The sequence below is a fragment of the Amaranthus tricolor genome, chromosome 1, assembly GCF_026212465.1.
Source record: "Amaranthus tricolor cultivar Red isolate AtriRed21 chromosome 1, ASM2621246v1, whole genome shotgun sequence".
NCBI classification, from domain to species: domain Eukaryota; kingdom Viridiplantae; phylum Streptophyta; class Magnoliopsida; order Caryophyllales; family Amaranthaceae; genus Amaranthus; species Amaranthus tricolor.
This window is the reverse complement of record NC_080047.1, coordinates 33,881,213-33,898,124: the sequence shown is the minus strand read 5'-3', so window position 1 is coordinate 33,898,124 and position 16,912 is coordinate 33,881,213. Positions and strand designations below refer to the sequence as shown.

Here is a 16,912-nt window from a genome sequence, read left to right as displayed (position 1 = left end):
CCGGGGGTTTTGATGCCTTCCAGACGCAACGGTGAAGTCGAATTTTCAGTTTGACAGCTTTAAGTTGAGTTTCTGGACAGATTGTATAGGCTGTCCTGTTTTGTGTATTTGCCATGTTTTAGTATGTGATGGATGTTAAAGGTATGGATGTAATTGTATGTGTGTGTTATGGATGATTTGAGGAAAATGTGTATGTGTGCTTATTTCCCGAATACGATTGAACCTTGTAGGAAGTCGATTCGTGACCGGGAATTGATTAAGACGCTTGTGAGTTGGTTATCTTGCTTAAGGTATGTACACGCAGCGAAGTTCGCATTTAGACCGATGTATCATATAATAATGGTATACAAAAGTAAAGTAGGGATATATAGTATGAATAATGTTATCTTTTCGAATAAATAATTTTGATATATTGTTTTGATAAGCAGAGGTAGTATGACCTCACTAACCTTAAAGTGGACGTAGTATGACGTTAATTGGTGGAAATGAATTACTCGCGGTATATGGGGGCATTATGAGCCACCGCGAGGGTATACATACTTAACCATAGGCACCGAAGTAAGGCGAGTGTCTATGGTAGAGACTTGCTTAGGGGTTAGCTCCCCCTAATGTATTGTCTCACTTATGGAGATTGGAGTGTACCGGCAGTATGGCTGGATAGTACAGCAGTATGGCTGACTAATCTTTACATGAAAATAATTATTCTTAATTAGCATGATCGAAGCGTACAGTTCTGTGAATTGTCAGCTATTAAATTAAAACTTACTCTTGTGTTATTATTTATTTGATATGCGACGATTGCTGACGTGTACTTTTGGTCTTAACGACCCTGCGATGATGTTGTTACCTATCTGAGCAATGACTAGCAGTAAGTTAAGTTGCAGGTCTGGGGAGTGAGGATTGTCCCTTGAAGAAATAAATTACTAGGATTGAGAAGTCTTGATAAGAACTTCAAAATTAAGTTTAAAGAACATTTGGTTTTATGAGGCGATCATCGTTCTCAAGTTGTAATAAGTGGATTTAACTTTTCGTTCTTATCCGCTGCTAAGAATTTCTTATCTAGTAGTTCATAATAACGCTAATAGAACTCGATCCGCACGTTTTCCTTAACTTCAAACCCGTTTAAAACTGTTTTCTAACATCCCGGTTTGACTCGGATTATAGTTGTCTCGTTTTTAAAAGGTCATCTTCTCTTTTCGTACGACCCGAGTTATTCCGAGATGTTACACTTCGTCCCAAGAAAGTGATCCTACGATTGGACCTCCTAACCCATGGTTCGACTTCTACAATCGCCTACCTCCATCTCCTACGACTTCTGTTGAAACGGATCCTAACTGGGGAAGGAGTATAACTTCTAAAGATGAAGAAATGCAGGGTACGTTTGATTTACAACTGGATCTTCAAGATCTATACATTGAAAACTTGTTCCCCTTCTCAGATGAAGAATCATTGGATGATGATGATTTGGTGTCTGATTTTGATGTTCGAGGCCCATTTTCTCGTACGGATACATCTTTCCTCTATGACTAATGATGATTTTCTTCATGTGGTTTGTATGGTATGCATGTCTATGTTCGTGTTATGTTTTTGTTGCCCTATGATTTTTTTTTTGAGGGTAAATAGTTGATTATAGCTACAAAATCCCTGAATCCACTTATTTTGCCACCATTCTAGGGTTTTCAGTTCATAAGCCACCAAACATTATGTTTAGGAGGCTATGTTCTTACCAGATGTAGGAGGCAATTAGTATAGGATTTGGGTTATCTGTGATGAGTGCAATTTGTTCTCTAAGATGAATTTGTTTTCATTTTGTTTTTGAAGCCATCAATAAATTGTTGAATCTGACGTTTCCTTCTAAATGTTTACGGTTAAACAAATTCATGATTTAATTTCTACATCGTGTTTAGACCTAAACATTTACCTAACAATGTAACCCAAAAGTGAGTACAAAAGGTAACCCAAAAGTATACTCATGTGTGTCCTATTTACATGTTACTTGTGTTCATGCCGGTGCTGCTTCTGTTGATGTAGATGGATTTGGTGTTGGTGCTGTTGTTTCTTTTGTTGGTGTTGTTGCTTCATTTGTAGTTGGAATATCTATTGCATCTCTTGCTTCTGCTGATAATATTATTTGTGGTGTTGTTGTTGGCTCTGTGGTTGCTGTTGTGTGTGGTGTTGCTGTTGATTCTGTGGATGCTGTTGGTGAATGATGTTGATGTAAAAATGGGTTTCAACTCTCTGGATCTTACTGATGTGCTTCCTGCAACGTTACTTGGCTCCTCTGTCTGTTGATGATTGCTGGGTTTATGTGGATTCCAGTTTCATTAATGGCTTCTTTTCAAAATCAAAACCTTTAGATTTTTCGTAGCTATTTAATTAATTTTGCACACTAAATGCATATCGTGTTTGTTTTTTTTTTAATTTAAAGTCAATGAAAGATTTAATATCCACATGCGCATGTGGCGAGAGCATTGCTCGTTTTCAGTTGCCGTTCAAAAAACGTTGAAGAAATTAAGGAAGAATTGAAGACTTAGTTTATTTTATGATTTTGATGGTTTTTGTAATTTATTTGATGTAATTTTTTGTAATTAGAATTAAGTAGTTTAATTGTTTGTTAATTATAACAATCTCGAAAATGTATTAATGTCAATTAATTCTATTGGAAATGTGAAACCCAATTTTCCCTCCAAAATTCAATTCTATCTACTTTATTAAGCAAAAGGAGGAAATCGTTAACAATTAATCCAATCACTTAAAAATACCCAACTACCACCTTTTTAATGGACCCCACACCACCCTTAATAACCGTGCCCAAGCAAATGAGACAATTAAAATGGTTTGGAGGGAGTATAATTATTTTAGCCATAAATCGATATATATAAAAAATAATTGAAGTCCATAGGTTCTACAAAAATTTTCCCAAGGGTCATCATGTGATTCAACATGTTATAGGAGTATGCCAAAAAGTTACACGTTAAGAAGAGCCCATTTAATATTTATTTGGAAGAAATTACAAAATCAAAAAAAATTTTAGGAATTAAAAGTGATTTGAATTATATAACAAAAGGAAAGGAATTCGAATTAAATAATTTCGAAATAATTAATCGAAAGATTAGGATTAAGAAATTTAAGCCTGTTACACTTGCCCTCTACTATCATGCATTCGATCCTTCTTACTAGGGCGTCATGGGTCTTTCTCTGCACATGCCCATACCATGTGAACCTGTTTTCCCGCCTCTTTGCGGAGAGGGTTGCAACCCCTAACTTCTCCCTGAACTCCTGGTTTCTTATCCTATCCATTATAGTATTACCACACATCCACCTCAATATACGCATTTCTGAACCTTCCATCCTCTGTTCGAAAACCTTCTTTACGGTCTAACATTATGTCCCATACAACAACGCCGGCCTAATTGCAACACAGTAAAATTTACCTTTTGATCTCCCGGGGAACGTTTTATCACAAAGCACCCTGGTTGCTGCTTGCCACTTAAGCCAACCCGCTTGTATACGAATAGTAACGTCTCGATCAATTTCCCCATTACTCTTAATCACAGATCCCAAATATTTGAACTTGGACTTACATGCAACAACTTCTCCTCCTATGGTCACCTCTGGATCCTCTAACGATTCTATCCCATTGAAATTGCATCGCAAGTATCTGTCTTCGTACGACTTATGCGCAACCCCTTACCCTCCAAGGCTTCCATCCACTCTTCCTATTTACTATTGGCCTCCTCCTTTGTTTCTGCGAGAAAAACATTATCATCGGCGAAAAGCATGCACCATGGTACCGTCTCCCAGATGGATTTAGAGATTTCCTCCATAATGACCGTAAAAATGAAAGGACTTAGTGCTGATCCTTGATGTAGTCTCACTTTAATTGTAAAAGACTTTGTCATATCCACTGGTGGATGTATGTTAGTCGACACTTTGCCATACATTTCCTATATTACCTCGATGTACCTTCGTGAAATACCTCTATTCTTGAGGCTATCCCAAACGATGCTTCGTGGTATGCTATCGTATGCTTTCTCTAGGTCAATGAACACCAGATGCAAATCCTTCTTTCGCTCCCTATACTTTTCCATCAGTCTCATCAAAAGATGAATTGCCTCGGTGGTTGATTCTCTCGGCATGAATCCGAATTGGTTCTCTCTGATTACCGTTTCTCTTCTAATTCTTTCTCAATCACTCTTTCCCACAACTTCATAGTGTGGCTTAGAAGTTTGATCCTTTATAGTTCCCACATACTTGTGCATCACCCTTGTTTTTGAACAGTGGGATAAGTGTGCTAACCCTCTATTCTTCTAGCATCTTACTAGACCTCAAGATGACATTAAAGAGGTTAGTATGCCAATGAATTCCCTCCTCTCCTAAACCCCTCCACACCTCAATCAGAATGTTATCAGGTCTAACTGCCCTTAATCCCCTCATTTTTTTGAGAACTTCTCCTACTTTCGCCTTGGTAATATCAGTAATCGACCCATGATCCTGTGTTCTTTGGATATCCAAAGTTTGTCGAATTTCCTCCTTTGGACCTCTAGTCTCATTGACCAGTTAGGAAAAATATTAATGCCATCTCATTTTGATGTTCTCTTGTTTAAAGAGTACTCGTCCACCTTTATACTTAATGCACTTTAATGTCCCTAAGTCCTTCTTCTGCCTAGATCTTACTTTGTCCAACTTAAAAATATACTTCTCCCCATCTTTGGTATCAAGCTTTTGATAAAAGGCTTCGAATGCGCGATCTTTTGCTTCCGCTACTGTTTTCTTTGCTACCCATTTTGCTTCTTTATACTTCTCCTTCTTATGCGTCCTATCCTCCTCCTCCGTGCAAGCCATGAACTCCTGTTTTTGTCCTTTATCTTCTTTTGCACTTGTGTACATCTTTGGTTTCCCCGTCGACACCCCTAATGTCTCCTTTGCCACCTTTGAATGATTTCCGCCATGGTTGGCCTCATTTAATTTGTATTGTCTGATATACTTGGGTAGAAACTCATACTCTTGAACAATAATAAAAGAAATTATTGTCTTTTGTTTTTTTTTTGACCATTAACTTGGAAGGGAGTCCCAAAATAAACAAAAGATTTTTATTTTAATGAATTCAAGGTATATTTTGTAACTATTGTCTTTTGTTTTTATTTTTTCTAACTAACATTTGTAAGAAATTTCAAATACAGAAAAAAATAAATGGAATTTTCATTTTAACAACTTTCTTAAGTTGGCATGGGAGGAAAGCCACAAATGCCACTGGGATATGCTTTGAAAAGCGGCTCAAAAATAATTATAAAAAAAACAAAAAAAAAACCACGTTAGATTTTAAACTTCCTTCTATTGAATCTAACACCCGAGTGCGGTGGAAAAAGGACTAGGAAAAAGAATATAAATGGAATCTTGACTATGTTTGTACTTATAAATTGATAACTAATCATAAATTTAAGATAATAAATAAATAGCATAATATTTTATGAAAATTTGTAAATAGCACTCTGATCAACTATTCCTTATTAACTCAAAATAATTGAGTTAAAATAATTGAGTATACCCCCAAATATTAGTATACTTAATCTTTTTATCCCAACAAATAATTGAGTCAAAATGGCCCCCAAAATAGCTTATTGAAAATAATGTTCATGAAATCATGATGTTTAAGGTTAAATATACCAATACTTGAGGATTTATGGAGTTAATAATAATTTAGGGTATTTTGAGTCAATGAGCAAAGTTAAGAATATTATTATTATCAAATTTTCTTATTTGTAAGGTTGCAAGTAGGGGGTGTGCATAAAAACCCAATCCGAAATATTCGATCCGGATTATCAAGTATTCAGTTCCCAATACCAGATGATTTACCAGGTTTTCGCAAACTGGATAACCTGGATCGGGTACACGATTTTAAACCCGAATCCGGATCACATATTTTTTGAAATTGGATATCCGGTATCTGGTTTTAGATTTTTGTTTTTTATTTTATTTTATTATTATTTTTTTTTAATTTTTTATATAAATAAAATGATGATTGTATCTCTTAAGCTAACCTTAGGTTGAATCTTAATATAATTGTTCTCTCGTATATTTTTTTTATGATTGTTCTTACTTAAACCAATGAACAAAAATGTTATTCTTTAATTTTCATGAGGTTGAAATATACAAGATTTAAACATGTAAATGAAGTAGACATTTACACACTTACAAGATTACAAATATTCTAAAATTAAAATTGTATTGGAATTTTAGAGAGTTAGTATTTGAATTTTATAAAAAAAAAATACTCTAAAATAAAAATAGAGATTAATAACACATGGTTGAACAAAAAAACATTCTAATAAAACAAGGTATTTGCATCCGACCCGGATTAAGCCGGTTATCCTGAATCCGGCTACCCCGTTTAATCCGTGTTACAACCTGGTCGCATTTTTATGTACTCGAAAAATCGGATATACGAATTTTCGGATCCAAGTCGACCCGGTATCCAATTTTGAACACCCCTAGTTGCAAGTAATTAGAGAAGTATTTGTACCAAAAAGCTTTGGAAAAATTACCTAGAATAATTCAACTTTTTCATGATTTTCATACAATAATTCTACCTATTGATTAACCATAAACAATCCCAACTTAAAGGAGTATTTGCCTAGAGTAAACTCGGGTCACTTAATGAGTTACTATAGTAGGTAATTTACCAACAAAGTAAACAAAAAATTAATGTAAAATTAGGAATAAAAATTTTAATAATTTTTATAGAAATCTTGAATAGTAAAAAAATAAGAAATTAATTTTAATATTTTTCTCGACGTTTTATTTTAATTTAACTTTTAAAAAAAATACTTGTTATAACATGACATCTGGTTACCAAGTTTACTCTAGGAAAATATGCCAAAGTTGAGATTATTCATGGTTAATCAATAGATGAGATTATTGTATAATAATTATAAAAAAGTTGGATTATTTTAGATAATTTATCCAAAAATTTTATATAACAACTAGTCTTTCGAGGACCGTCTCTTTGAGAGACGTATTTCAAGTCCAATCCATTAAACATTAATGTCTACTTACAGTATTCTTAATACCTACGTATATTAGCTTTAATGCTTAGTTACCGTATCATTAATGTCTATTTTCAATATTTTAAATGTCTACTTACATCATTCTTAATGCCTACTTATAATATTTTAAAAAATATATAATAAGATGATCTATTTAGAAATGGTCTCTCAAAGATATCATCTCTCACAATAATTCGTGTTTATATAATTAGTTGCATCATCTGTGATGGGCAACGGTAGTAGTCGTACATGCAAATGTACAACTAGTAGGTTTGTTCGCAGGGCTTCTTATTTTGACATTTTTTTAGTTTTGAAAAAACATGTTCCTTTGTGGATTTGCCACTAAATATAGCCTGTATATAAAAAGGGCAAGGATGGAATAACTGACGATGATGTTAATTAAGAAAAAAATTCACATAAAGAAAAATGAATGGAATACACATTTGAGATCGATCGATCGAGTGTTTAATCCAACATACCATAGATTTACTATTGCTTTATTTTGATTATTGTATAATAGCTAAAAAATACCTTGTAATATTTTCATTAAAACTAAATAGTATTTTTTATTATATTTAGCCAACAAATTATTATTGTCCAATATTAAACTCAAATAATAAAAACCGAGAAAATAATTGTAGGTTATATTTCAAAAATATTGATAGTTTTTATCCAAGCATTCAAAAACACACATTACAAACTTAGTTTTTTAATAATAAACAAGGGACAGGTTAGGGAAAATTCATGTAACAGTATAATGTGAGCCGAATAATCACATGTTGATATTTATGAACCAACTTAGCTGTCATTTCTATTTGTTACGTGACAAAATTTAATATTATTTAATAGGTTTTTGATCCCGATACTCAAATTATGATTTGTGCAAACTTACAAAACTATGATCTCTTCAGACTTGAATTTAGATTCAGTTTATGTCACTAATAATAAAAAAAATGGATTCCAAAAACAAAATTGATAACATTTAATTAACACAAATTCTTGTGAGAGACGGTCTTTTTAAGAGATCATCATCAATTGGACTGACCCATTACATATTTTTTTTTAAAATATTGTTAGTAGGTATTAAGAATGATGCAAGGAGACATTTAAGATATTGAAAGTAGACATAAAGGAAACAGTAAGTAAGCATTAAGAATAATGTAAGTAGACATTAAAAATATACGGTAAGTAGGTATTAATCTTTAATGAATTGGACTGAGCTTGAGATACGTTTCTCAAATTAATTATTAAAAATATTGGGTTACCCACAGTGAAATTGGAAAGAAATAATTAGCGTGATTAGCATACCCCAATGTTGACCAAAAGTAGGCAAGTGACGTTAACATCTAATTCTGATAAACCTTGCATTGTGATGAATGATCATTGTCTATTCAAAAGATGTTGTTTAGACAAAAATAAGTACAGCAAGATTCGACCAACCTTCAATAATTATAAGATGCCTTTCAATAAATACTCCATAAACATGCCAAGTGTTAAGTGGATTTGGATCTTCACAAATTATATTCTTCTTTCTCGTTATGTTTGGGATTCATTTTCCGCGCTTTTATTAATGTTCCAAGAGATATGATTCAGGCACGCAAAAGGACTTACACCCGAAATAAAGGCATAAATAATATCAATGTTAAGGCATAAATAAATACAAAAATACAAATCATAAACTAAAAGTTTAAAATTAAGGCATAAATAATATCAATGTTAAAGAATTTAAAATGGAAACAAATAACTTTAAATGAGATAAATGGGTTAAAATCAGGTTGGCCTAATTTGTTACAAATCAGGTCAGAGTTGTGATTGTCAATCCAATTAACTAAACAATGCAAGTTAAGTTTGGGTTAGGATTTTTAGGCTCATTTATATATGACCTAAACACAAAGCTAACCCAACCTAATCTGTTTGTCGGCCCTAATATAATTGTATGTAGACAACTTTAGCCTAGAGGCTAGAATTATTAATAAAGATAATCATGATCATATCATATCATCATACAATCTAATAAAAAAACTGTAAAAGTCCACATAAAATTCTCATAGTGATTTGCCATATAGAATAATTCTTACCAAAATTAAATCAACTTATTCCTTTATATAAGTATTTGCTAACTTTTAATAAAGGTTTTCCATTAAAATTTTAATTTCTAAAATATTTCATCATGAAATAAAAGATACATTATAATCAAAAAATATTTTGAGAATCTTGTTGGAAGATTATCCAAATTTGCCTTAAAAAATATGAGAGCTTTAATTAATACTTATACTAACAACTGTGTTTTTTTTTTTTGTTAAAAGCACTATAAATTCAAAAATTCTCTATTTATTTCCTAAAAAATATTATATAATTTTATATTGATATATGACATGAAATTGTATTTTATCTAAAATTTATATTTATATATATTTTTATACTAATAACTTAGTGCATGCACGAGTTTTTATACTAGTATACTAATATTTTGGTTGAAAAATAAGAAATGACATATATACTATAACAAGTCCTAAAAAACAACCGAATATTAAATTTTATTGGTTATAAGTTGCTAACATTGTCTTTATTGTTTTATTATAATTGTTATGTTTTTCTTATTAATCTAATTAGTTATGTTTGAAAATATTATGATCAATTGCATAATTATGTTATATGACTTTGATTAAAAATTACATTGAAATAAAATATTTTTAAAAGATATAATAGGGAATATTTTATCTATAAAATACTTTCTCTTATTCAAGTCTTAATATCTCTAATTTAACAAATTATAAATTATAAAAAGTTAATATTAAATATAATTTTTGTATTGAGATAAAACAAATAAGATTAAACTTCACTATATTTAAACTTGTAGATTAAGAATAGAATATAAATTATAAATATTCGATGAATAGTGCAAAAAAATAAATTAGACAACTAATTAAATTGAAATGGATGGAGTATATAATTTAGAGTTTATAAGACTTATAACATTGAGAGCAATTATAAAGAAAAAAAATCAGATGATTAGTCCATTATATTTAGCTATAGTTAACTTATGTACTAAAGCGCTAATTAAATTTACTTATTTTAAAAAAAATGTCTTATGATTTTATTTGTGAAAGAAATAAGATATTAATATAAATTAATATTGATAGTCCATAATAAAAGAGTAATAAGAGTATAATACTAATATAAACAAGTTTATTTAAGTTTTATTATTATTTGTTATATAAAAAATTGTATATATATATAGTCAACAATTATTTATTCAAGCATACTGTCATTCTATTGTTATAAATATTTTAAGATTATTATATTTTATTGAAAATATTTTAAGTTGATAATAATAATATGTAATTACTTTTTAAAAAAATTTATACTTATATGTAATTCTACATACTAATAAACTCCGTGCATTATACTTATTTTTATACAGGTACATAAATAACCCAAATACCCTCTCAAGTTGAAGAATAAATATCGCAGATGCTCAACATACTGAGAAGAACATAAACTAACTTTGTCTGACGGCCTTAATGAAAATGTCTGATACTTGTGCATTGGTAGGAATATGAGATCGAAAAGTTTAAAAGACCATATTTAAACGTCGAATTATCAGCATGGTGTAGCGCGAATTGAATATCCCAATATTCTTAACATTATAGAAGATGAATACTTTAAAAAATAGATATTCTTTTTGTATCATTAAATTTGCTATAATTCTACTTAACAATTACCCCATTAGGCGTTATTTCTTAACTTTTATTTTTTTTGTTATTTTTTATTTTATTTTTTTCTCTTTATCCTTTTTTAGTTAGATCTTGCTTTGGTTTTTGGGTGTCTTAGTCGTATTTGTTCGGTCTGTTTGAGCTTTTTTTTGTTAGTCTTGTAATCCTTCTCTAAGCTTTCGGTAACTAGGATAGAGCAAGAGAAGATCTATGATAACCTAAGGTCGGGTTCAAGGAGGGGAGGCCGAGGGGGAGACACAATCGTGCCTTTGAGTTAAGAGTAGGGAAATGAAACATAGGCATGTTAGAAGCAAAGTCTTTGGAGTTAGCTGATGAGACTTAGTAGATATTATATATATGTGGCATGTGTCCAGGAGACCAGGAGGAAGGGCTATGATTCGACAGGAGTAAAAGGGTATAAGTTGTGGTATGCAGGTTTTGGTAGCTAACATAGTGGGATAGGGATCCTTGTATCTAACAAGATCTTAAAACAAGTGGTTGAGGTGAAGAGGTGGAATGATAGGATCATACTAGTTCGAATTTATTCTGGGTGAAGAACTCACATCTATCATTAGTGTTTATGGGCACCAAGTTGGATTAAGTGAGCAGGAGAAACTCGTTTTCTAGGATTGTTTAAGTAACCTTATGGAGACTATCCCAGGAGACGAAAAAGTTTTTATAGGAGGAGACTTCAATGGACATAAGGCTTGGAAGGAGATAGCTATGAGTCAGTCCATGGTGGCTTTGGTCTATGTGCGAGAAACGAGAGTGGAGAACAACTCCTTCAGTTTGCTTTAGCCCATGATTTGGTTATAGTAAACTCTATCTTTAGGAAGAAAGAGAAACACTTGATTACGTACAAGAGTGGAGGGCATGCAACCCAAATTGATAATTCATTAGTTCGTAAAGGAGATAGGCCCTTGTGTCGGGATTGTAAGTGTAACACCCCTGAATTTTCGACCCCTTGTACGAAACCAAAATAGTAAAGGGCGGGAGGAATTTCGGGTGTTATATTAAAATAAAATAAATAAAATAATAATAAAATTTTAAAATGTCAGTGGAAATTTTGGCAGAATCTGCCCTAAAACTGTACGCCTTTGTAAAAAAAATTATTAGACTCTAATAAAGTAAAGGCATCAACGGCCTATCAAAAGTATATCACGGCGGAATGATTCATCGCCAGCTTCTCATGTCAAGCATGGATCGTGGTTCCAATGTAAACGCTCGAGTTTCAAATGAAAAAACTTATAAACTAAAACATACAAACCAGAAAATTATGCAGCGGAAATAAACTTATACAAATGGAGGTCGCATGCCTCTCAAAACATATACAACCCAACAAAACATAAAACTTTGGAGTTAAAACCCATGAAAACATTATTATAAACATAAGTTGTGCCCTCGATCCCCTATATGCAATGCACGGGAGACTCCATAACCTGTTTAAGTCTACCTATGATCTCCCTGCTGCTCAACGTAAGATGGAAATATCAAACGTGTCATCACAGGGCCATCATAGAAAGAGCCATTTCAAACAAATCAAACATGTACACGTCAGAAACTAACATCATATCAAAGTAAGGCATAATTAGTATCAATAGAGTGTGTCATAATATGAGGGTGATTCCACAACACTCCAGGTGCTAATCATAACCACTAAACATCAATTCCTACTTCTTACTGTCATTTCCATCTTCTTCACTTCTTTTCGACTTCATAATTTCTCGGTATCACTTGAACCAAGAGCTTAACCACTTTCAAATATCTCTCTATATATGTGACTAGAGGCCATATTGGGGTTCGCAAGACCCACATGGAATCACGGGCGGTGATGGGCCATACCAGCGCCCAATGGTAAAGCATGATCACACCCCCGTACAGCGACCATATATATATGGTCCTACCTCCGAGAACTAAACCCACTGGGGTACCAAACCAGTGGAGCCACAATACCTAAACGTATGTGACTAGAGGCCACCATATTGGGGCTTGCAAGACCCACATGGCAACACCTCAATCAAGGGCGGTGATGGGCCATACCGGCGCCCAATGGTAAAGCATGATCACACCCCCGTACAGCGACCATATACAGATGGTCCTACCTCCGGGAACTAAACCAACTGGGGTACCCTATCCAGTGGAGTCACAATAACCAAACAAGTCTAATATGAATCTCATCAATAAGGGACTCATTCCCATTACATCCAACAAATTTCTTGCTCCATCACTAAGGGACTCATTCACGTTCAAACTAATGTAAGTCAAACTCATCAATAAGGGAGTCATTCCCATTCAAACTAGCAATAATCAATCTCATCAATAAGGAAACCATTCACTATTCAAACTAACGATAATCAATATCATTCGCTCCCTTTCAAACAAATAACAACTAATCTCAATAATAAGAGAATCGTTCTTATTCTAAATCATTATCAGCATTTGGCATACTAGTACCATTCTCAACCAGTAAACTTGAAAATCATATGATCAATAACTTCGATATTTCATTCGACGATAATTCATAGATAGTGTACAACATATGTTTTAAAACAATTCGATATCGATAAATATACAATGCAAGATGCATGTAAGGGTTAATTACTGTGTGTACGTACCTGCGATGAACAACAGTCCTAGAATGTAAAGGATTGCGTATAAGTCGTACAAAATAAAACAGAATATTTAAGATGCAATTCTAGTGGCAATGAGCAAGGTGTTGTTCAAGATGTGACAATCGGAGAAGATATAGTTGCTAGTACGAAAAAGTTCAAGTATCTAGGGTCGATTATCCAAAGTAATGGGGAGATTGATGGAGATGTTACGCATCGTATACAAGTAGGTTGGCGTAAGTGGCGAGCGGCTACCAGAGTGTTATGTGATAGGAAGTTCCTAATTAGACTGAAAGGTAAATTCTACAGAGTTTTCATTAGACCAGCTTTGTTGTATGAGACAGAGTGTTGGCCCGTTAAGAAGTTTCATGAACAAAAGATGGAAGTAGTAGAGATGCGTATGCTGAGGTGGATGTGCGGTAACACAATTATAGATAGAATCAAGAATCAGGAGTTTAGAGAGAAGGTAGGCGTTACCCCACTAGTTGCCAAAATGCGTGAAAATGGGCTAAGATGGTTTGGACATATGTAAAGAAAGGATTTCGACTCCCTCGTCAGAAGAGTAGAAAGCATCATAGTAGAAAGCATCATAGTAGAGGATAAGAGAAGTCGAGGAAGACCTAAGAAAGCGTGGATGGAGTAAATCAAGAATGACTTAAATGAGTTGTGCCTCTCCGCAGACCTGACTAGGGACAGGAGTAGTTGGAAATGTTAGATCCATGTTTTAGACTACTAGTAGTTTCTTTAGTTACCTCCCTGCCCTAGGATCTAGTTGCTTCTTACACGCTTTGTTTTGTTTCTTTGTATGATTATCGTGGTTTACTTTATTTTTATTTTTATTTTTTCCTCATTTTATTTTCTTTTTTGGTTAGATCTAGTTTATGCTTGTACTGTTTTTTTCTACCAGTAGTTGTACTCTTGAGATGACGTTGCTACTCATATCTTCCTTTTGCGCACTTACTGTTTGAGGATGACCGCTTACCTCTAGTCCTCCCTATGAAGGGAGTACGAGTATGGATTGTCCGTCAACTTTCCTCCCCTAAACCCTTTTTTCAGGCGGAATATTAAAAAAAAAAAAAAAAAAAAGCATCGTCTAAGGTAAAAGACAAAGTAGTGAGCGACATAGGCCTTGTTAATGGACCTACATTAATCCACTAATAATGTTTTTCAAACAACGTACACTCCACCGAGTCTAAGACATTTGGTCTCATTTGATTGCTCTCTCTACCATCATCACATACTTTGAACCACACTTTATTACTCAATATTTGAAGATAAAATTGCTGCAAATACAACAGTCACTATTGGATACAATTCAATCATTATTTTCTTTTAGGTGAAAAGTTTCCAATCCTCAACTATAAAGATCGCATCACATTTCTTGCTTTCACTTTATCAACATTTGTCAAAGTGTTCGTTTCTTGCTGGGAGTACTTCCTCTCTTCTCAAACCTAAGGCCGTTCATGAGGGTAATTTTAAGGTACATTTGCCTAGGGCCTAAATCATTAACAGGTTAAAATTGAGTTAATCTTTATAATTAAAAATTAGTATTTACATAAGTAGGTTCTAGCATGGATTAATTTGCAACATTAGGTTTCTCAGTTAAGCGCATGACTACTGAATTACATAGTTGGAGAAAAAAACAACCGAAAGTTTACTTATAGGCCCTTTTTTAATTTTCGACTAGGGCCTTAAATTTTCAACACTATCTGAAATACTCGCTACATTATGGTTATTGACAATATTTATTGCTCAAATTTATTTTATATATTGTGGCTAATGTGTAAGAAAAAATACACACAAGTGGGATCTTGTTTAAATAGTCTAATCGTATACTTTCATATTATTAACTTTATATAATTTTTAGATGTGAATAGTTCAATACATAAATAATCAAAATAACACATAGAATTACGTACAAAGTCAAATATAACAAGTATGGTTAAACGGAGGAACTATTCGTTTTACATTTGATATTTTACAATTTCTACTAAAATTCCTGGGAGTGTTTGTGAAATAATTTATAAGAAAATTTAAGTTTATTTTGATTTTTTGATACAAATAAATGGTTGGGTAGTTAAACCATTCAATACTAGTGTTTGGTAAATTATTTGGTTGAAACAACTTATGAAAAAAGTGTCATAACGAGTTTAAAATCAGTTGATTAAACTGGTCTATAAAATCAGCTGGTCAAATCAGTCAATGTAATCCGCTATTAGCTATTAGCTATTATCTATCAACTCTTTGCCAAACACTTTTTTAATTTTTACGTACTTTTTAAATGAAAATAAGCATATTATTTTAATGTGAACTAACTCTATACAAAACTTTTAGCTTGATTGATAGATGTATCTATGTGAATATAATTTGCAATTATAGTCAAATTTCATGTTGGTCGGTGGTGGATCTTTTAGTTGACCACTCAGTGTTCGATTTTGTTTTATAAAAATTTATGTTTAAATTAATTCTTACTAAATCTTAAAAAAAATTTTAATTATTTAATTTTATTATAATTTGATGTTGTACAAAATGGATTGACATTCGTATAAGATGTTGGCTAAGTTCAATTATATGATTTTCTTAAATCTTATGTTAGTAAAAATTATCATATATTCTCAAACTAAACAAACTCTAAAGTTGAATTGAATTTATAATACAAATTAAATCGAGAAAAGTTTATTTTAATTACTTTTAAGATGGTTGAGACATGCTAATTTAGCTTTGTACGTTTAAGATTCTGGTCGGTTAAGTTATTCTTATTTCTTACCGTACTTTGCCTGTCCAAAAGCTAACCATTTATTATGTTGACTGTAAATGTATCATCTTCGGTGCAATTATTATGTACACACCGTCTTATATTTTGTTTTTAGTACAAAGGTGAAAGGACTTACCTGTCTGTTTTCCTTTGAAAACAGAATCTTGTAACTTAATGTTAGTTTTACACGTGTTTTACATTTTACACCCAAAAGAGTAAAAGGACTCACCTAAACAAATAAAGGAAAGTTGACTTAAAGTTTTTGACTTTTTTATGTATGTTTTTTTTTTATTTATGGGGTGATTATAAATTTTTATTTTTTTAATGTATTAAATAAAATGTTAAGTCTTTAATTAAATTAAGTATTTATTTTGACTAAATTTCGAACTATGTGGTCAATTAGGGCTATCACGACATTTGCTTTTTTTACAAAAAGGTCATTACATCATCATTATTATTCCCGCTCATAGACTAAAATGTCATTATGTTGGGTAAAAATAACGTAAAGTTAACAAAAAAACTTCCCATTTGTATACCACATGACATGAAAAAATTAAAAAGAAGGTCAAGATTTCTACTAGAAAACTAAGATTACCATATTAAATTTTCCAGAAAATGAAAAAAGTAAATGGTTGATTTTGCCATTGGTGAGGACTGTACACTTGACAAGTAGAATGCTTTGATTTTTGAAACAGTTGTATATTGTGTATTTGTTTTTTTAACACTAAAGTCCTACAAATTTACTTTCATACCAAATTTGTGCTTGTGTCTCACATACAATCACCT

General features: G+C 32.3%; 2 protein-coding genes across 2 annotated transcripts; one reads left to right on the top strand and one right to left on the bottom strand.

Moving 5' to 3' along the window:
• Window positions 1-4,302: 4,302 nt before the first annotated feature.
• Window positions 4,303-4,890, bottom strand: LOC130809032 (uncharacterized). The gene is made up of 2 exons (XM_057674638.1): window positions 4,640-4,890; window positions 4,303-4,543 (listed from the first exon to the last, which is right to left on the bottom strand). Exons 1-2 carry the CDS (start codon window positions 4,888-4,890, stop codon window positions 4,303-4,305), a joined length of 492 nt encoding a protein of 163 aa, XP_057530621.1.
• Window positions 4,891-11,407: 6,517 nt separating this feature from the next.
• LOC130809025 (uncharacterized) lies at window positions 11,408-15,789 on the top strand. The gene is made up of 4 exons (XM_057674627.1): window positions 11,408-11,549; window positions 13,440-13,837; window positions 14,708-14,851; window positions 15,751-15,789. The coding sequence occupies exons 1-4, from the start codon at window positions 11,408-11,410 to the stop codon at window positions 15,787-15,789; spliced, it is 723 nt and encodes a 240-aa protein (XP_057530610.1).
• Window positions 15,790-16,912: the final 1,123 nt, after the last annotated feature.